This window comes from Chiroxiphia lanceolata, chromosome 13 (genome assembly GCF_009829145.1).
Source record: "Chiroxiphia lanceolata isolate bChiLan1 chromosome 13, bChiLan1.pri, whole genome shotgun sequence".
NCBI classification, from domain to species: Eukaryota; Metazoa; Chordata; class Aves; order Passeriformes; family Pipridae; genus Chiroxiphia; species Chiroxiphia lanceolata.
The window spans coordinates 14,443,450-14,464,654 of NC_045649.1; the positions used below are offsets into that span (position 1 = coordinate 14,443,450).

General features: G+C 40.4%; 1 protein-coding gene across 1 annotated transcript; it reads right to left on the reverse strand.

The window, feature by feature from the left end:
- Positions 1-1,917: 1,917 nt before the first annotated feature.
- On the reverse strand, positions 1,918-4,951 carry LOC116793550 (cytochrome b-c1 complex subunit Rieske, mitochondrial). Its single transcript, XM_032701480.1, has 2 exons — positions 4,706-4,951; positions 1,918-2,705 (listed from the first exon to the last, which is right to left on the reverse strand). Exons 1-2 carry the CDS (start codon positions 4,914-4,916, stop codon positions 2,095-2,097), a joined length of 822 nt encoding a protein of 273 aa, XP_032557371.1. The 5' UTR covers positions 4,917-4,951; the 3' UTR covers positions 1,918-2,094.
- Positions 4,952-21,205: the final 16,254 nt, after the last annotated feature.

Consider the following 21,205-nt stretch of genomic DNA (forward strand, 5'->3'; position numbering starts at 1 on the left):
GAAAGCAACCTAATAGTTTTCTGCTTTTGTGAGGCACAAAGAAAAATCCATACTTTAGAATTAATATTTGCATATACATAGGATGTGAGTTGTTCACCAAACAGGCTGGACAAGATGGTTTTAAATTTTTACTGACTGCTGCTTGCATAGATTGTGACAGTCCCTGAAATGAATGGCACTTCTATTGTACAGCTGGTGTCAGACAGAATTCTCTCTCAGTATACCCACATAGCAGCATTATGTCAGACCATACTGCAGGCCCTGGTTAATACTGCTTAGTTCTAGGAATGTGTTTTGAGTTTTGTATTTTACTGTTTTATTAGTGAATAAGCTTGTACTATTTGCATCTTGAAAATTTTGTTGGACTTTTCTGTAGTTACAGAACCTGAAGCTGGTGAGGTTTGTAGGCTGTAGTTTAATGCTGAAGATTTTGCAGTTACTTAGTGATGATGTAAAGCAAGATTAGGCCTAAATAATGTACCTGTGGGCTAAGAAACATTTCTAGGATGAGGTAAGAATAGCCACTTGAGAGCTGATGAGCAATGCTCTAATGCTACTTCAGAATGATTTTTTTCCTTGAAATAGGAAATTTGAGATCAGCCTTATAACACTGGGCACACAGATGAATACCAATTATTTAGCTATGAGTTGGGAAACATCTCTTTTGGCACTGGTTTAGCATCATTCATTATATGAAAAAAAGTTGAGAATATCGTGAACATAACAAAGTGTAAAGCTCAAATTTACCACCTGGTGTAGAATGCACAGCCAAGAACTCACATAGTTGTCATCTATGGTCTTTTTTCACTGACCCATCTGAGAACAGATGTGCCAAATGCACTAATATTCTGATTAATCCCATTTAAAACTTCAGCTTTAAGCCAACTGTCATGACAGCTTTTTGCATGGCTCATGTGAGGCTACACATTCCAAACCCAGGGAATTCTGAGGACTCTGTTTTGCAACTGAGGGTGCACTGCAGGACAGAAGCACTCACAGAACACTGGTCAAGAGTGGGAAGAAACACAAAGCACAGGGTAGTTTGTGGTTTTTTTTTTCCTTTGGTTGTTCTGGAAACAGCAGACCTTGATTTCCCTCGTGTACTGCAGGCAATGACCTGCCAGCTCTGTTCTGTACTGGCAGGACCAATGCTGGTTAAGAGACCTCCTTTAGTCAGAATTTTTTTCTCTGTACCTTCAGGGTCAACATCAAGGTTTCAAAGTTTTGGCCTTTAAAAGCCTTAGCCTATAGGTAAGAGGAAATCATAATCTTGACACAAATCATCAAGTCTTAAAATATCTCTGGCCTCTCAGACTTTTGCTGTATTTATCATTAGATTGGTTCAGTCTTAGTGGTTCTTAACATTTATTTTTCATCCTCTGTAAAACCTGTATTTGCACCTGATCTGCTGTTTATATATGTGTAACATTAAGCCTTATCTGCAAGAAAAAAAAATATAATTCTAATGTGACATGCTTTTGCCCACATCATCATAAAATTATCCTTCTAGCTTAACAATTGTAAGCTGCCTCTGAACAATATAAAAGAATTTTCATTCTAGGTAGGTTGTTATTTGCTTTTTTCTTCATTGCTTCTGAAAACAGAAAAACATAGTTGGAGGGAACAGGATAACAGGATTACATCTTGGAGGATTCTATATTGAAACTTACTTCAGACACTATTAGAAGTTCATAGCATGAATTTTTTTATCTGTTCCTTCCCATAATGCAGTAAAAACAAGAAAAATACAAATAGTGAAAATGTGGTATGAAGGAAACTATGGCTTTGTAGCTCAGTGTCTGCTGTCTTAAATCAACAGCCCTTCAGGAGGGCTCCATGCATTTGGGGTCTGCTGTAGTATCCCCTTGACTGGACACACTAGAAATCTGTGCACAAATAAATACACGTTACCATAAGTCAGGAACAAGTGCTCACTCCAAGATTTTATTAGAATTGAACACAGGCAAGTACTCAAACATAGTTCTGGTTGAGAACCTAGACAGCTAATCTCGTTAGGTTTTACAGTGTGCCAGAGCCTCAAGTAACCCTTTTGTACATTCACAGGAGCATGGGAGTGAGCAGGCACCTCGTCTCTCAGCCAACCACCACCATGTCATCACCAACAAACTGGTAAGTTGGAACCTCAAGGTTTAAGGGAGCGGGACCTTTCCTGATCCTGCCAGAGGCATCATAGTGGGAGCCGTGGCAGGGGCAGTAATACCCACCGAAATCCCCGGAGTTGGCAATGGGCACACAGCCCAGGTGGGTGCACACACCTATCAGGATCACCCACTCGGGCTTCTTCACTCTGTCTAAGTCATGCTGCGGATCCCTCAGTTGAGCCAAATCAACTTCAGCTTCCTGTTTAATCTCTGCCTGGGTTCTGTGGCGCACAAACAGGGGCTTCCCTCTCCACTTGAAAGCCATGTTCTTGCCTTCTGGAATGTCAGATAACTTGATCTCGATCTTTGACAAGGCTAGCACATCAGCAGAGGCACTCAGGCTGGAAATGAACTGGGTGACAACATTCTTGGCAGCGTAGGCAGTTGCCACACACGTCGTTGCAGTCATCAGGTAGGAAAACCCTTTCCTGGAATCACTGCTGCCCTGGGAAGACGCAGCGGGATCTTGCACATCCTGGCGGCGATAGGCAGAGAAGTCAGGGACTGCGACATCGTTGTGGACACAGCGAACACTGGCAGGGGCTGCATGGAAAGGAACACAAAGTGACACAACCTTTAGGTAAAAAATATTATAACGGATTCCTGGTTATACCTTTCTAATTGCTTTCTTGGAATGATGGGTGAAAGTTATTCCAAAGTTTGGGTAGGAGTCTGTTAATAATACATTTCAAATTCCAGTTGTGCGAAAATAGTTTTCAGAAGGAAGTTTTGGTAGATGGACAGCTCATCTGTAAAACTGTTTTACCTATTCTGTGAAAATTATGTGAAGCCTGACCAGGGTGCAGAAAAATCTGTGATAGATGCTGGGTTTCTGGAAAAAAAGTGAACTGTTTTCTTGGTGGATTTTAAGGATACCATGGCTAGCTCAGAAAAATCAGACCTGTTTTCCATTCAAATGTTTCCCTGTAAAGAATTGCTGTGAAGAAATTTGATTTAGTGAAGTTTGCACATTTGCAGCTTAACACATTTATGCTCTTTTGACTTAAGTAACTTCTATGCCTCTAGTAATCTTAAGTGTGTGGTTAAACATCATTACAATGAAAAATAGCAGGCATCCTCTTTTATATTAAGCTATTGTCATAGGTAAGTGCCCCAGTACATAATTTTTAAACCTGCAGTCCCCAGACTCGCTTTTTAGAAGGATTTAGGGATAAAGCTAATCCCAAGCTTTTCAAGTGGGATTCCCACATCAAACCTGTGTGCTAAAGTAACAAGACATGATGGGTAACTGAGGCCTTCTATTAGTTTGTCCAGCAAAAGAAAGCTGCTTCCCACAATGAAAGAATGTGGCAAAGACAGAACATATGACTTGCCAAAGTGCAACCTCTGTTACTTGAAAAGTATTATTTAGTCTTTATAGTTTTCTAGCAGTTGGCATAAAGTTAACAAATGGTAATAAAACCCCTTGTCTAAAGGTACTTAAAATTTAACTCTGAGGGATTTATATGCAATATGATGGGGAAAATAGTTACATTTACTTACAAGTAACTTAGCATAGAGAAGGTATTTGCTGCAGGATTTTAAATGCAGAGAAATGAAACTGAACTTCAAAATTCTGTGACAGTAAACCATACTAAGTTATTTCAGGATCAAGACTTAAAATATTTCTCATTTAGTAACAAGTAATATGACTAACTGCTAAAAATTCCTTATATTCAGTGAAAGGCATGTTTGTTGTTAATTAGAACTACGAGTAAGGCTAAATGTCAGCTGTGTCAGACTTGCAGAATTTTCACCTGAACATGCCCTTTTTGGGGTCAGGTGAAGTCTGTGGCACTAATGCTACCGAGCATCTTCCCCAAGGCACTGCCCTTTCCCAGGAATATAGGAATGTCCCTATTAACAGCAGGAAGGAGTGTTACACCATGCCCAGCACCAGCAGAGCTGGGCAGCAGTTCTCCAGGAAATGCAAACCAGTGAGTCAGGGAGAGCCACAGCCCTTTGGCCAAGGTCGGGCTCTAAAGAACACCTTGGAGTCATCACCTGGCTACTGCTTTTCTGACCTGGAGGGAACACAGAGTAGATTTCCCCTCCCCATGTGTTCTCACTGCACACCTCTGCTCTGACACCTGCAGTTAAATAAATACCTAATTGAGTGACACAGGATTTACCTGCATTTTCCCAACTGCAAAGTGAATATCACCTGAGTATATCTCTCGTTCAAGAACTGTCTGGACACAATCCCATGTGCTCCGGGATGACCCTGCCTGAGCAGGGAGGTCGGACCAGGTGCGACCCAGTGCAGTTCCTTCCAGCCTGACCCACTCTGAGTCACCAGAAGGCAGCAGCCTTTAGGTGCCCTTGAACAAGCTCCGTGGTCTCCAACGCAACCGTGACAGCCCCAACCAAACCTTTACACCGTCCCAAAGCACCCAAACCCAGCGGCCCGCCCGCCTGCCCTCACTCAGGGCCCTGCACCCCCGGCCGGACCGCGCTGTCCCCGCCGGGCAGCGCCGACCGGGCGCGGAGCCCCAGCCCCGTCCCCGCCGCCCCTCGCCCGCCCCGGTACCGCCGTCCCGCACCGTTCAGGCTGGCGCTGGCGACGAGCCCCCCGCGGGCGGCGCGGCCGCTCAGCGATTCCCGGCAGAGCAGGGGCCGCTTGGGGTCGAGCGGCACCTTTTGCTGGCTCCTTGCGGCCGCCGGGGCGAGCGGCCGGAGCGGGCTGGGCACGGCGTGGGCCGCGGCGGACACGAAGGGCGCGAAGGGCCCGGCGCGGGCGGCCACGGACAACATGGCGGAGTCACCGCGGCGACCTTCCCGGCGGGGCGGGGCCGTGACGTCACGGCGCGCGGATGTCGCGCGGGGGTGACGTACTCGCGGGGCGGGGGGCGGCCGCGGGTGCCCCGTGAGGGGGCGGGTGATGGGGACGCATTGAAGTGGCTTCGTGGTTATTTTCCCTTTCCGTGCCTTTTTATCCGTCCCTTCTTCTCACACAGAGTAGTTGAGCGCTATTACAAACACGATTTTTTCTCTTTAACTGCCGTTGTCTGTTCGCTGGTTCCGAAAGGGCAGTGAGTGCGTTGCAGTCCCGTCCCACAGTGCCTGTGTTGATACTTGATAACAAATCTAACTCACCAAACTTTAGAATATTTCAGCGAAGGGTTCGTGAAACGCTGCGGGCACGTCTGAGTGGCTCCTGTGCCTTTCCTGCAGGACACGGATCCATTTAAACACTGTGGCCCCAAAACACCCTGGCGGGGTCAACGTGTTTTATTCCTTTGCTGCTCCTGTGGTGGGATTGAGAGATGTGTAAATACGATTCAGAAGCAACAATTAAAAGAAAAATGCGTCACTGCTAGCATAACATATGCCCTTTATTATTCTGCCTTTGTACCGTGTATCATTTTTGCCTCCTTTTATTTCTTTTTTTCTTTATCTCTTTATAGTCCTGGATCAGTTGGAAAGTGAGGGGTAAAAATAATTTGTTTTAGTTTGTCATAGGAAATTGGTGGGGGATGGATATTACTTCCAGTTTTACAATGCAAAGCATGTTTTAAAATGCACATGTGATGTTCAAACCCACATTTCTCCGGGCACCTTCCAGCTGCCACAGCTCCAGTGTTTTCCATTGCTCATCAGCCCCTTTAGTCTGGAGCTCAGACTGCTGGGGAAGTCAAACAGTTCCCCAGAAACTCATCATCAGTGGTTAGGCGGGTGAAGGAACACAACAGCTGTCACTGCCAAAAACATATTTCTTCTATTCTCAATCACAGACATGGGCAGAGATGCAAACATAGTTTTTATCTTGATGAAGATATATTATTTTGAAAAATTCCTCCTAGATTTTTTTTAAGTAGCAAAAAAGCTGAATAAAATGCTCTGGTTTTAGTATTTCTTTTTTTTTTTTTTGGGGGGGGATGGGGAACACGAGTGGATACAGGTAAATCAAAGTATTAAAAAAATATTGGGTTAATATTAAAATATTTTGGTAGATTTGATTGGTTTTTCTCTTAAAAATACAGCTGGTCTGATAGATAGCAATAAATTTAGCTTGACCTGCTAAGGTAGTTCTAAAATGAGTAATGGTGTTATTCTGTGGAGCTTCTCAAGGGGAAATAAAAATGGGCTTTTTTTTCTTTGTTTTTGAAAGTACATCTTCTAAGACAATATGCCAGCAACAGGCAAGATAGAAATATCAGTTAATTTCTGTGTTTGGTTCCTTTAATTAGATAATACATATGATTTCACCCTTTTGACTGCACAGAAGAATAGTCTGAACAAAACAATACTGCTGCCAGCTCCTTCCTCGGTGCCACAAGCAGCAAATGACACCCTCTGGGCAAATTAAACCCGATTCCTCTCCCAAGGGCCATTCTGGAGGTGGAGGTTCAGTTCATAAAATGAATCTTGGCAGCCCCGAGCCATTCACACTGAGGAAGGGCAGCACTTTTGGAGAGGAGAAGGCAGAATGCCATGGTGGTTGTTGCTCCCTTTGCAGCAGGAGCTGCTGGCTGGCTCTGCAGGGCTCAGCCTGGGAGCACAGGGAGGATTCTGTGGAAAGCACACTGGGGAACAGAACCTGTGGCTTGGACATTGTTGGAAGCAGCAGCCCAGCTCTCAGAGTCCTTCCCATGGGCAAGGTTCCGGTTCTCTGTAGTGACCACTCTATGTGGGATGATGATTCTCACCCAAAACTTGTTTGGGTTTATTGCAAGGCTTAGAGGACAGTAGATACATCACATAGATGAATTCTGGACTAAAGAAAGAGCCATTCTTTGACTAACCATTGAAGAGAATAAATAAAGTCTGTGGAGGTTTTTTGGGGGGTTTGTTTTTGTTTGTTTGGGGTTTTGGTGTTTCTGTTGGTTTTTTGTTGTTTGTTTTGGTTTTTTTTTTGTGTGTGTGTGTTTTTTTAATTTTCCAAATTTATTTTACTTTATAATATCAGTCTCATGCTTGACTTGTGACAGCTTCCAATGGTAAGATTTAGTTTGGTACCAGATGGATACATTAATGGGTGCATACCTGCTCCAGTCAAGCCTTTGGGCTATTTCAGGCTTCTAAAAATTTCCCAAAATGCAGGACACACTTGACACAGAGATATGTTTGAACACTTTTGAACTGAACCATTTTTCTAGAAATCTAACCAGAATTTCTCAGCTACCCAGCCCAGTCTATTCATGCAAGGCTGTGAAGCTTTAGTGGTTCATACTGGCTGTATGAAGAACTATTGTTTTGAAATCCAACTGTTGCTAATATTGTTGCTACTAAGTTATTTTATGATTGTGCATTAAAAATCTCCTGTCTCTATGGATGGTAGATTAAGGACTGGCCTTATTAAGATTTATTTAAGAGTCTGACTTTTTCGTTTTCTTTTTAACTGTTGTAAACCATTCTGAAATGTGGTAGTTCTAATTAAGTGGGATGGATCGTTCCAGTTCCAGTACTATTGATCTATAATTTATTTCTTTCCCAGCACGTTTGTGACATCTAAGCCTGAGTAGATAATGATTTACCCAACTCAGTTCACTGTACTCTAAGTGTAGTAAGTAGAGATGTAGTAATTATAAGACATCATAGTAACATTCTAGAGAAAAGGTAATTTTTAGAAACTACAGAGGCTATGACACAATATATCTGTGGAAATAAACAATAATCAGGTGTGGGGGAAGAAAACTAGGAAGGCCTTAAATTTTAACATCACACATTTTATAAACATAATTTCATTTAAGAGGAAAAGAACTACAGAAATGTGATCTTATTTTCTATTTTCTAACAGATTACAAAATTTCATTGTCACAGTAAAAATCTGATCACAACTGAACAAGTTCTAGCAGGGCAAAAACAGTTTCTGCCAAGGCCATCAGCTGTTAGTGTGCTGTAGGTATTTGGTGGTTCACTGTGAAACTGAGGATCAGAGCTAATGTTTGTAGAAAGGTTTGTGAGCAGCTGTGGGGCTTGGGGATTTTTTTGTTGTTATTTCGTGGAGTTTTTTGTAAGGGTTCTGAGTTTTGACAGTGGTGCAAGTGTTCAGTTGGCTAACCCAGCTCAGCTGTTTGGCAGATATGGTCTCATCCCAAACAATATATTTTTTCTGACTGGGGGCTGTTCTAGAGATGTTTAGCAAAATGTGTTTGCTGCTTTTAGAGCCTTCTGACAAAATAAGGTAGCTGTGATGGAACTGTAGTGATGGGACAAGGAGCAGTGGGTACAAATTGAAAGATGGGAAATTTGGGTTAGATATTAGGAAGACATTCTTCCCTGTGAGGGTGGTGAGACACTGGCCCAGGTTGCCCTGAGAAGATGTGGCTGCCCCATCTCTGGAAGTGTTCAAGGCCAGGTTGGATGGGGCTTGGAGCAACCTGGTCTAGTGGGAGGTGTCCCTGCTCATGGTGAGTGCATTGGGACTAGATGGTCTTTAAGGTCCTTTCCAACTCCTTAACATTCTATGATTCTATAATTTTTTTGGAAAACACAGTTGTAAATTTTTTAAAGACATAAGACTGATTTCAAATTACGGTGTGGTTAAAAGATGATTAAAACATGAAAATGTTTCAGCAAAAAGGAGCTACCTTCTGTTTTCAGTTTAAAAAAAAGAGTAATCTTAATTTTAAAACGATAAGCATGTTCTGGTGTGTAGGTGTTTCTTTGAGAACTGTTGTTCAGGTTATGTTGCTGAGCATCAGTACTGAGCAAGTGTTTTCCAGGCAAACATGAAAGTGAAATGCCAGTATGGTATTGTGTAAACCATCTATACAGACCTCTTTGATTGTTTTTGTGCTTTCATAAGAGTGTTAGCCTCATGAAAATTTATACTGCTTAATGTCCCCATCCTTCTAAAGTAAGTTAAAAGTTCATTTGCATTAATACAAAAGCTGTAAGATGTCAGGGCTGCAGCATTATGGAATAGTTGCAATGTATTGTTGTAATGCTTTTGGGTATGTGCAGTGCCTTTCTCCACATAGTATTTATTCTTGTGCTGGTTTTCTTTGGAGATGAAGTGCAGAACTTGGATGGCTTTTTGCTAAAATATTGGTCACCCCAGGCAGTTTGATCTTAGCAAAAATTTATCTTTCTTTCAGTTCTTTGCCATCTTGCGTTATTTTTATGCTCTGAAAACTCAGTGCTACTAAACTTGAGGCTTTAGGGTTTGCCTTTGCTTTTTGGTTTTGCAGTGTTGATCATTTCATTTCTCCCTGAATAAGCTTATTCAGAAAGAAATAAAAACCAAAAAAACCACCAAACTCCACCTGTGGAGTGCTGTTAGTTCAGGTATCCCCTGCTTCATCACACAGGTGTAAGGGGTGGTTGTGCCCTGAGCAAGAATTTTCTGGATGTTAAAATGGAAGCGTTTCCTTTCTTCACACTACACAGCTTTTCCTTTAAAAGCTATTTCTAGCAAGAGAAATGCATACTCTTTTATTTAATGGTAATCTTTGTTTGTTTAGCTATGCTGTAGTTTTCTTGTGTGAACTTTCCAAAACAGGCTGTGTATCTTCAATGCAGTAGCAAGTTCCAGGGTCTACATCCTGCAGGCATCAGATGAGCCCTTCCCATGCACTGACTATTTAGATAAGAGCACCCTCCTCTCAGAGTGGCTCCAAAGGTTTGTGGTGCTTCCTTTGCAGAATTAACATTCATTACAGAGATTTCTGTTTTGTGATGTGGCACTAGGGAAGCTGTCAAATAAATTTGAAGATGGATTTGTGGAGGCAGTATGGTTTGTTTAAGGTTAAAATTGTGGTGACCTTTTGATATTTAGATGTTATTGTTCTTTGAAGGTGGTTTATTGCTTTGAAAAGTCACAGGATGTGATCAAAAGGAACATATATGAAGTGTGGGGAATGAAGATGGACAGTAAACATGAAGAAAAAAACCCCTACTAAGACTTGATTGGTCAAACATTCCTCTGTCACTCCTCAAATTAATTAAAATGATGACACCTCACTGCTACAGTCTAATCTAAATTCAGATCTTTCTCAGTCAGGGAAGATCTAAGTTAAAGTATCATGAGTGAAGAAGAGATCTGATGGCAGCTTTCTGCTACTCTTTCTGTTAGTGCAGGAGTTCACAGTTTTAGCAACCATCTCATTCTAAATCTCTTACATCCCTGCTCGATAAAGCCAAGATATGTTACCTTGAACAGAAGGGCATGGAATATCTGCTTCTGGCAGACATGCACTCGACGTTTTGAGTATAAAATGAGATAAATACAAAGAAAGCATATTCCTCCTCCCTGCACAGAAAATATTTAGTAGAAAAATCAAAGTAGATGAAGCATTCCATTGGGCAGGAAGAGTGGGATTTTCAGTCAGATGTAGAGAGGAAAGAAAATAAAACCACTGAAGTAAATTAAATTAAAATAAAAAGACCCAGGCTAAGGTTATGTCAAAGATTTACGTAATTGTCAGATGGACAAAAAGAGTCGTATATATGTGAGATTGATAAGGTCTGATGACATAAATCAGAAATGGCACCAGAGGGTGTCTGACCAAGCAGAAGCCAAAGGCTAGATGATAACTGCCTGGGGCAACATCAAAGGCTGCTCAGTAAGGCAGCAGCTGAAGGCTCAATGAAGTTGCCTGGAACATCATCAAAGCATTGGTTTGAGAAAAATGTTTTCTCCCTTTCTCCTGTTTTCTCTCTTTCCTAAAAAATCCCTGACCACCTTTGCCTAAAAAGTGAAAGGCTTGTACAAAGGAGAATTCTGGCTTCCTTTGCTTTGCTTATGTATTTATTGCAATTAATGCACTTGAAGAACTCTGTCTTGTGTCCAGTGCCCAGCTGACAATGTTTGTGGGGGTGGGAGCAAGAAATTCTCCCCCCAGCTATAGCTAGGAAGGAGTTAGGAATTACTGCCACTTCCCAGGCTGCTGAATGGCTCTGCCCTGGTCAAACCCCAGGTGTTATTTCAAGCTTTAGGTGTACGTGCTGGAACAACTCACTCTTCTGCTAACAAATCTCTCATAGCTTCACAATTAAGCACAAGTGTTACAAAAATAGAGTATTTATAACATTTCAGAGGACCTTAAATTATTGGTTAGTCAGGACAGTGATAGTTCTAGGACTAAGAAAAGCAGAAGCAGGAAAAAAGAATAGCAGCACCTGAGCTAAGCATGCTGCTTGATGTAGAGCCAAAAAATCTCACCTGCTACTATGCTTCTATATAGTATTATGTATTTGTGCCACTATGAAACCGTGGGTGAAGTGGCAGAATAAGAATGGCGACATAAAAAGAGTGACAAAGGAAATCGCTTTTTCTCAATTTTATGGTGTATAGTACAGATTTTGATCATCATTAGGCTTTCCTGTAAGCTTTTCCCTGATGCAGGGTTGCTGGACCTTGGCTTCAAACCAGTGTAAAACAGACATAAAGCAGATAATGGCAAAGGAAGAGCTTTATTGTAATGCTTGGAGCTGTTGGCAATACAGAGCCACACCATTAAGAGCTAATGCAATGAAAGTGTCCACCTGTGATAACTTTCTCTCTTTCCTCCCCCTTACAATAGCTGTGCAGAGGCTTTGCCTGTAGCCTTTTCTCATCAGGATGCTTAAGTTGAATTGCAGGACCTGATTCTAAAATAAATTGTAACATATTGCACGATAAGTATCTCCCTTGGTTTGGGCTGCTGCAGATCTGGGTTACTGTCAGGGGCATCTAGTTTAAAAATGTCGTGCTGAGGATAAAAAGCTGTCCCTGGTCTCAAAGTGTGGATTGATCTCTGTGTGCCTCGGGGAGTCAGGAGCGATAATGTGTGTAACATGTGCCTGAGGTGAGCTAATTGCACACTGTCCTCTTAATCATCTAAATGTTCTTATGGCTATTGCTAAGCACTTGCTTCAATAGTATCTCGTGAAAACCTGCCTGTAATGCAAAAGATTATTTTTTTATTATCTGCTTGTTGTTTTTTATGTGATGCCTTTATTTTCTGTCCTTACATATAGAAAGGATAAATAAGAGCCTTTTCCTTTCTTTTTATGCTTAGTTAGGAGAATAATTATGCTACTGAGGCTGTTCCTAATGGTTCCCAGTGGAGTTACTCCAAGTTTTTAGATGGGTTATATTTCATATTTTCATACTTCTAGTGACCCTCAGTGCAGAAGTAGACATATACTAATGAAATCAGCCGAGGCAAACTTACAAAGCAGTCTCCACTCAGGGAAAAATCAGAATATAATATGAAAAGAATTAGAAAACTTTTTTTAAAGTTAGGATGAAATTTAGTATTAAAAAGTATAGGTCATACAGAGATTCACACCAAATGTTTCTACCACAAATTATAGATCTGTCATCAGATGTGACAGGAGAAGAAAGAAATCTAGATACCTAGTGGGTGATCAAAGTATAATGGTGCAATGTGTGTTTAAATGGGTCAGTGTGATACTGGGATGCATGAGATTTTCAGGAGGTACAAGAAATAATAGTTTCATTATACAAAGCCATTGCATGCCCACGTAAGTAGGAAGTTCTTCCTGTGTCACTGAATGTGCAGATATTTTTCCCAATTTGCCAAGCTTAACATTCAAAACAGTTCTTTGAGTGGGTCTCTCTGGGTAGTCTCAGGGGGTCAGATGCTGATCTTGGTTGTCACGAATTTCTGTGGAATGCTTATTCAGTTAAACAATTACTCTAAATTGAACAGTGCAATCAAGAGCAAATACACTGATTTCAGTTATTGAAACGTATATTTAGCAAAGGTTGGTAATGTGAATAAAAGCGTAGATTATGATTTAAAGCTCATTCAAAGGAAATGCCTAATTACAGAAGCATTTTGGTTTTCTGCAGGCAGGGATATGGATTAGTTTAATGATGTTGATGTGGGGTTACCTGGGAAGGAAGGTGGAAAGGGGTAAATTTTACAGTGTTTATGTAAATGCACATATATAATTTTGTCCTATGGTCTTGGAACCTGCATTGCTGCCAGTGGTAACTATGTGTGTCTTAACTGAGATTAAATTATTAGTAACAAATATTAATTGTACTAGCTAGGATAAGGAGGGCTGATACTGCCTTTCCATTCATATTAGTTCTCTTTTCTCTGTATACTGCTACAGGCTCTTCATTTTTCTTTCTTATTTTACTTCAGTTATTGCAATTATGCTGAACAGTGATAAAATATGTCATGGTGTTGTGAAGATGCATTGTGTGAAAACAATGCATCTGAAATTTTCACTTGCGTACTGAAGTCTGAAAAGATAAAAGATAATACATTATAAAAGGCTCCAGTTTCCAAAATGTCCTTCACTGAGGCACTTACTAATTCTACATATGGCCCTTCCGTGCAAAAAGTTGCTGGCTTTCTTGAAACAAGACTTGGAAACTGCCTTGAGGTGTAAAATGGATAATGTGATATAAGAGAAATGTTAGTAATTGATCATGAGCCCATTTTTCATGAGTTTTATGCGGGGTAATGAGAGGAGTTACTGCTGTTGCAAGGGTATCTCAAAAAGTAGATGGTACAGCTGTGTCACATTTCAAAAGGAATATATTGCTACCTGCCCTGAAAATTAAGAGCATAAAGAGGTACCAGAGGACTCAGAGGAATGTTGGCAGGCAGCTTTCAGCCCAGAATGAAAGCACTGTAAGGTCAAAGCTCTCAGATCCACTAATCCCAAACAGATTGGTTCCTTTGCCATCATTAGCTTATGTGGGGCACATATAAAATCTTGAAAAAATAACAGTATCTTCTTTATTGTCAAGAATAGCGTGAAAAGAACAGTGTGAACATAGTGTAGCAGAGCTAGCAATAATTTATTTATTATTTAAATTTAAAGTAAATAATACTTCAGAGTAAAAAGGTATCTCTTGTATTCTATCTGGGCTCACTTTATCCAGTGTTTTGCCAGACATAGCAAGTATGTGAAAGGATGTTGGTTACAGGAAAAACTGGGGATTCTAAAATGCTGCTTTTTGTTTTCAGAATTTCACTTTAGGGACACTATAAGCAGAGAAGCTTTTAAAAGTGTGAACAGGGTGATTGTGTTTGGTTCTTTAACAGCCTCATTGAAATGTTTTGCTGAGGTTTGTCTGTGCAGGAAGATTGACCACAGTGCCACATTAGAATACATCCCCAAAGTAAGCCACAGCTCCCAGTGGTCACTTAGTGCTGATTTCTCAGCCTCACTGGGGACAGTTCTGACACTCAACGTGTTGGTACAGATTGACTTCTGCCCACAAAGTCAGGCCCCTGAGATAAAAGCTCTTTGATAAAAAGAGGAAATCAGTTCAGCTGACAGTGTAGACTCGTTTGGTAGTAAAAGCCACTGTAGTCTGGAGTAATAAATTAGTTATTAAAAAAACAAGACTGCTGGCACAAAGTCAATGTGATGCTTAGGGGAGAAGCCATTTTTTCAATATTTTTTTTTTTGTTCTGGTTACTTCCTTTTTGCAAACTTACAGAAAACTTCTCATTGGCTGACTTTTCCCTCAATCTCCTTTTTTCAGCTGGACTGATGTACTTCTCCCTAAGATCTTCAGAATGACCTGCTTGTTGTTCCCACAGAAGCAGGGCTCTTCAGCTGACCTTCCTCTTCTGCTTTGTGATCTCACTCTGTGCTTTCAATTCTTGGAAAGAGTGGTTCCAGGAAAATGCACTTCATGTGCTCTCAGCTTTGCTTTTTTTTGCACAGATCCATGATGCTGCTGTAGCTTCTGATTTTCCTTTTCTCTGTCACTTGATCTCAGTTTCTGGCCTTATCCCCTTTCTTTCCTGGTGCTGCCTCTGGCAATGAATAGGTCACAGAAGGATTAGTACATGCGTTTGCCAGAGTGGTTCACGTTCAGAAGTTTGTTTCATACAGTAATGAAGGTCCATGAGTGACATTGTCTTAGGAAAGGACTTGCCTATTATTAGACAAACAGTTAAAACAGGGAAAACAAGATAGGCTGAGGGGAATAGAAGATATGCTGACAAATTGGAATAAACCCATGGATCCTGTAGAATATACTTGTCCAGATTTCTTAGAAAAATACAGAAACTACCTATGACATCAAACTGACTGAGATGGAAAGGAAAATAAAGCAATGTATTCTGATTACCTTGTTAAAATGGAGTCACCCCGATTCCATAACAGCCTTGTCCTTGGTTCAAAGAAGCAAACCCCCATTACTTCAGTTTTTAAAACATGTTGAAGCAGGAAATAACAGTAGACAGATGAGGACTGCCAAACCATGGGATTCCGGGGATCTGGTCTGAAGCAGATCTTGGGGAAATTGAAGTCATGAGAACAGGTTGGCACTCAGCAGCATATCCCAGGATTCGAGGGGGCTGCATTTCTAGGTTTCATGCTGTTCTTCACAGTGAAAGATGATTATCAAAGAAAGTTCCATCGTGATTTGCAGACTCTTTTCTTGGGTGTCTGACACACTGCAGGGTCTGCTGTTGGGGACAGGCTCCTCTGTGGACCATTCCCTGCCTGAGCCTGGGCACAGAGCTGTGGGTGGCACCAGGGAACTCCTCACATGGCACGTGGGTTGTTGTCTGGCTCCTCTCAGTTTGCTGGTGTTGGTATACCTGGTTTTGAATATTAGTTATACAAAGTTAGAATTAATCTCTTAGGAGAGCTTAATTCCCATTTGTTCTTTGTTATACTAACTTTTATTTATTTATTTATAGAAACAGATGATCTCTTGTCTATATACTGATTTTGTTCTCTCGCAGAAAGCTCAGCACAGTGTGATAGTTATAGTATCATGTCCAAATTTACTTTCCTGAATACAGAATGAAGAGACAAAAGTAACATTAGTTAGAGTTCAAAGCTATTTTTATGCTTTACATAAAACATAGTGAATACAGGATCACTGAATCCCATTTTCAAGGCAGTTCTGTACTGGCTGTTTTTCAATACATTACTTCTTAGCAGAACAGGCTATAAATCGGTTTATGGATGTTTATGAGCTCTCCTCTATGATCTGTGTAATAAATATGTGGGCTTGAGAAGCAGTGATTTTTTTCAAGGGATTTCACATGTACTTTTTCTGTTCATATTTGTTAAATTAAAGTGCAGGAAATAACAAAGTGTAAATTTACTTGCATCTAGTGAGTTCTGTAGATGATACAATTTATTTGGTGGATAGGATCCTGCACTTCTATAAATATATTAATTTACTAGCTTTGAAGGGATGGAATATGGATTTGGATTAACTGGAGTTCAATATTTGGAAGAGCTGGCTGCAGTCTTTGTTTTCATGTATATATTTGTGTAACCTTGGAAATCATTCTTTCTCTTTTCTTGTTTACTTTTCCTTTTTTTTCTTCTTTATTTTTTTAATTTTAAGTGGGATTTTTGTTTTGTGTCGAGAAATAAAACCAAAGGACTTCAATAGCTCTGAGGATTTAGACCTCTGTCTCCCTCTGCTTTAATTTCCTAGGAGAGCTTCTTTTGGAAAAGTATGATCTGGTATAAATTCATTCACTCCAGAGCACTCAACTTTTTAGGATGCTTCTTGGGTTTTTTTTCTTTTACTTTTGGTTAATGCTGCTTAATAATTGATCTCTCTATCTACCATGACTTCCCTTTCCAGAAGAAAAAAGTGATTTGACATATTGCTTTTTTAAAAAGCTTAAATTAATGAACACAGTAAAAGAAAGCATACTGGTAAGCAGCTTCCTGACCTAAAGAAGCAATTAAAAATAAATCATCCATCTCCAAGAAAGATAAAAATAATATTCAGTAAGAGTTGTTTCCGCAGCTTGAAAGCAAGAATAAATTTCTTAAATTAAAATGAATGTTATAAGCACTTACTTTTGTGGAAGGAAAAAAGAGCCTAAAAATACTTAATGCACTAATAAAACAAGAGCAGTGGCTGAAATAGCATAATCCTTTCCTCTTCAAAATATGGAAACAGGAAGGAATGGAATAGGGAAATAGACCTTTAAGTACTGAAATTTATCACCTTAAAGGAATTGCTCTGAAGCAGCACGTCAGCAGTGTTAATGCTGGCAGGAAAGGCTGTCTGTGGGAGCAAAGTGCAAATCACTTTTCCACCTCAAGTGCCCATCAAATTCACACAGAAGTACCTGATCAGATTGTCCTTGTCCCTTCAGGACAGTGACAGACCTTGATTCCCATGGGTGTCTGAGTTGAAATCTGTGTTCCCTCCCTGTTGTAGGCACTGTGTGACCATGCTGCCTGATGTTAGGGCCAGACCCAGCTCTCACTGAAGTCTGCTTTTTCCTTCAGCAGAGTGAATTGGGCCAGCCGTAGTTACTTATGATCCCTGTCAAAAGAAGTATCGGTTTCAGTTGCTAGTGATGTCCTTTCAGTTTGTAAAATAATTTGGCACTGTAGTGGAGCCTATAAATACCAGATTGGATTGCCATGGCAATTCTTTTTTAATGCCTGAAAGAATAGTGTCAGCCTCAGAGCCACAGCCAGCTTGGAAATGAAGTGGCACCTGAGCTGGTCAGGAGGAAAGGAGCAGAGTATTTATTAGAGCACTAAAGGATGGAGTTTGAGGCAGTGGGTCAAGGATGAAATCCTGGCACTGTTGAGCTCACTGAGTTGTATGTTGACTTAATTGGAGGCAGAATTTCACTTGAGATTTCCCTGAATAAGGGAAATGCTTTGGACACTTGACATGTGTCCACCCTCTTGTCACCTCTCCCTCATTCTTCTCCCTCCTCTTTGCATTTCAATATTAGAAATTGTTGGATAATTTATCAGTTCTTTTTGAAGCATGAGAAAACCTGGCAGAGGGTCCAAAGCTGAAAATAACTCATCCTACAACAGTTTCATATCCATGCTAATCATTAATTTTGAGTAAAGGTGGTTTTCTTTTTGAACTGCTCCTCAGAACACTGTGTCTCCATGTGACTGATAGGACTTGATGGGCAGGACAAGCCTCCCAGGAGTCCTCAGGACAAAGAGAAGCATTGCTGGAAGTTGTGAGTCATCCAGGGCAATCCAGAGACTCTACAAATAGCTGTGTAGGGACTTGGTGGCTTTTTTTCATTGTAAGATCCCCTGTGATAATGTCCCAGAATCTGAGGCAAGTATTTACTTGATACAAAAGGCCCCATCCCTTGCAAAAGAATTCTGACAAGTAATAGACTTATATGACTTCAGGTAATTATTTTAATTTCCCAGTTCCACATAGATTTGCTTGAATGGCTAAAGAATTATAGATTGGAGTTTAGTCAAAGACAACCGTCAGTTCCATTTTCTCAATAGTTGTATTGAAGATTTTAAGTGGTTCACAAAAATGCTTTTTACATTTTTAAATTACTTCATGAGTATGGATCAATCAGCAAAATATAGCAGTAATGAGTTCCTTTTAATAGCAAAGAGCTCACTAATTACCATGCTGATTATATAAACCAAGTTTTTAGCCAACAAAAAAAGCTCCTGCAGGCAGTGTCCTTCCACCTGCTGATGGGGCTGGCAATTCTAATTAAAAAATAAGAGGAAGTAATTTTTCTTTTTAGTCTGTTTCAAATCTTAGAAAAGTGTGCTCACTCATTCTCTGTATGTGTCATCGTCTGAACTTAGTAGGTGCTTCCACAGGTCTTTGAAAAGACTGACACCACCAAAATTTCAAAAACAGCTGACCAGAAACACTGGGGTTTTTTCTGTTCTCTTGAGGTCTTCCAGGTGTGAGCTTTCACCTGGGGCCTGCCACCAGCTCAGCTTGACAGTGAGGAGATTGCCCACACTCCCAGGAGAGGAGGTCTCTTGTAGGCAACATGAGCTGTGCTAAAATGAAACCTAAATGGACATCTGAAAAATGCTCTGGGTTCTTGTTGTGGAGCCAGGGGGTGGGCAGTTGGTTGTGACATTAGGCTGGAGTTTGAGAAATCCATGGGCAAACTGCTTTGCCTCCATGTCTCATCTGGAATGTTAATCCATGAGAAATTGTCAAGTGCTTAGTGGCTGGGGCTAAATAGGGTAATTAGGGTAATAGGCAGAAAGGAGCAAAGGATAGCAAGTCTGAAAGATTTTTTTTATTATTATATTTGTCCTGTTTTCTCTATCTTTCCTTATTTTTCAAAGCATAAATTAGTTCTGGCAGATGTTTAAACCTCTTTTCCTTTAGATAATTTGGAAGAAGAGAGAGGGAACAGTGGAGCATCCCCTGGGACTGCTGCCTGATGTAGACCTAGTGAGTCCATGCCACTCATGGCACTAAAGCAGCCTTATTGCTTCCTAAAATAATTAGTTCCTGTTGGATTTATGGCTATCACACAGATTAGATTGTTGATGTTATGGAAATAGTAGTTGTCAAAAAGCTAATTTCCACAATTTATTTGTCTGACTTCTAAGGAATTTCTAATGCAGTTTGACCTTTATTTTGAATCAAGGTGGGTTTTCTAAGTTGTGGCTCAGCTGGGAAAGGTTCATAACACATATTTCAGAACCTGTTGGAGGTGATGCTGAACACTTAGCAATAAGAACTGATGCAAATCCCAGTTCTATCTAGGAAAATCAGACATGACAATGTTACCGAATATTCACTGTCTCATTTTAAATATGTATGTGTGCTCATCCTTGCTTCTTTTGGATAACTATATCAGAAATTCAAATCCTTAGTCACATTCCAAGCAGAGACCAGGATGTGTACAAACTTCTTGCTTATGTGTGAAACAACAGGGATTGCTTTTTCCACAGATTTTGTTTTGTTCGGTGGGTAAAGAAAGAAAATCACTTTTAGGTCCTAGAAAACCAGTATTTTTGTAAGTAGCATGATTTTTTAAAACATAAATGAGAATCCTCTACCTTACTTTTCTCTGTAGGAAAATAGAAAACTCTTCTTCTGTAGGAAAACCCTTTTTCTGTTGGAATACTGACATTCAAAAAATCTTAACTTTTAAAAAGAAACATAAGAAATCGAAAATATGGGTATTTCATTTTAGTGGTACAAAATTGTTTATTGGAATGCTGGGCACAGAATATTAATGTTTATGCACAGAGAAAAACACGTAAGACCTGTATTATTGTACATTTTATTTAATTTATTTTGCCTGCAGGCGCTAATTTCATTCATTTTCATTGATTTAAAGAATGCATTTGAGCTGAGTTACTATGCTTAAAGGCACCAGCAAGTGATATAATAGGACTGTACCTGTAGTTCAGAAGGAAAAGATAAAAGGAAAAGAAACTGTTATTCCTAAGGAGAATTAAAAAGGAGGGGAGGAAAGCCCTTTTTAATAGTGATTCATTTTCTTCCTTTTTAGTACAAAGTGATAAAAGGAAATAAGTTCATGTTCCAGGCCTCAGACAAAGTGTAAGGTCATTTACGAGGATGTTATCTTCATGGGTGAGGAAAAGTTTGTCGGAAGTGGTTAAGGTTGAAAGTATGGAAAGCGGATTAAAACATCACAAGGAAAAACCAGACTGTCAAGATGACAGAATAAACCTGTATACCCATTTTCCAATTTTCATCTCAACATGAAAACACAGCGTGATCATGAGTTTCGGTGATAAGAAACAGAATATATCGGTCAGCAGCTTGGTAGGAGGGGAATCATGTTTTTATAAAGCAGATATTGGGTTTCATAAAACGGAAATGTGTTCCTAAATTAATGGTTGTGTTCTCTGTTGCAAGAACTGTTTTTAGATAATGTCCAGTTTTTACTTGGACTGTATGAAAAGTGACAGAAACCCTCCTTTCCAGATACACGTCTCTGCACAGGTTCCTGGTCCCTGGGGTTTGAGGTGAGTTTTGAGCAAGGCCTTTGTATTAATTGAAGAACAAGGGCCAGGGAGCAGCACATGAAAGGGAGATGGTTCCTGTTTGCAGAGCAGGGTGTGAAGGAGACAGAAGGTTCAGTCACGTGTATCCACATGGATACAGTGAAAGGGATGAGATACTGAGGGATTTGAAGGAGGGATGTGAACAAGGGCTGGACTCGGTCTGAAGGATGAATCCTCCTGATCAACATGTCCAGCGGTGTCCACAGATGTGTGTTGCTGATGGCAAGAGAATGTGTAGATGTCTGACCTTGTTTTGAGACACACCACCTTACCTGAGGAATTGAAAGGGAAAATTCCATAACAGCACTGTCTGAAGTGCTGCTACAAACAGAATGGCATTTTGACTGGAGTATTTTTATCAACTGTTTCATGCAAAAGTGGCTTTGAAC

Coding starts and splice junctions, on each gene's coding strand:
- LOC116793550 (XM_032701480.1), bottom strand. CDS start 4,916: ATGTTGTCCGTGGCCGCCCGCGCCGGGCCCTTCGCGCCCTTCGTGTCC. Junction 2,706..4,705: donor CGCCAGCGCCAGCCTGAACG/GTGCGGGACGGC, acceptor CTTTCCATGCAG/CCCCTGCCAGTGTTCGCTGT.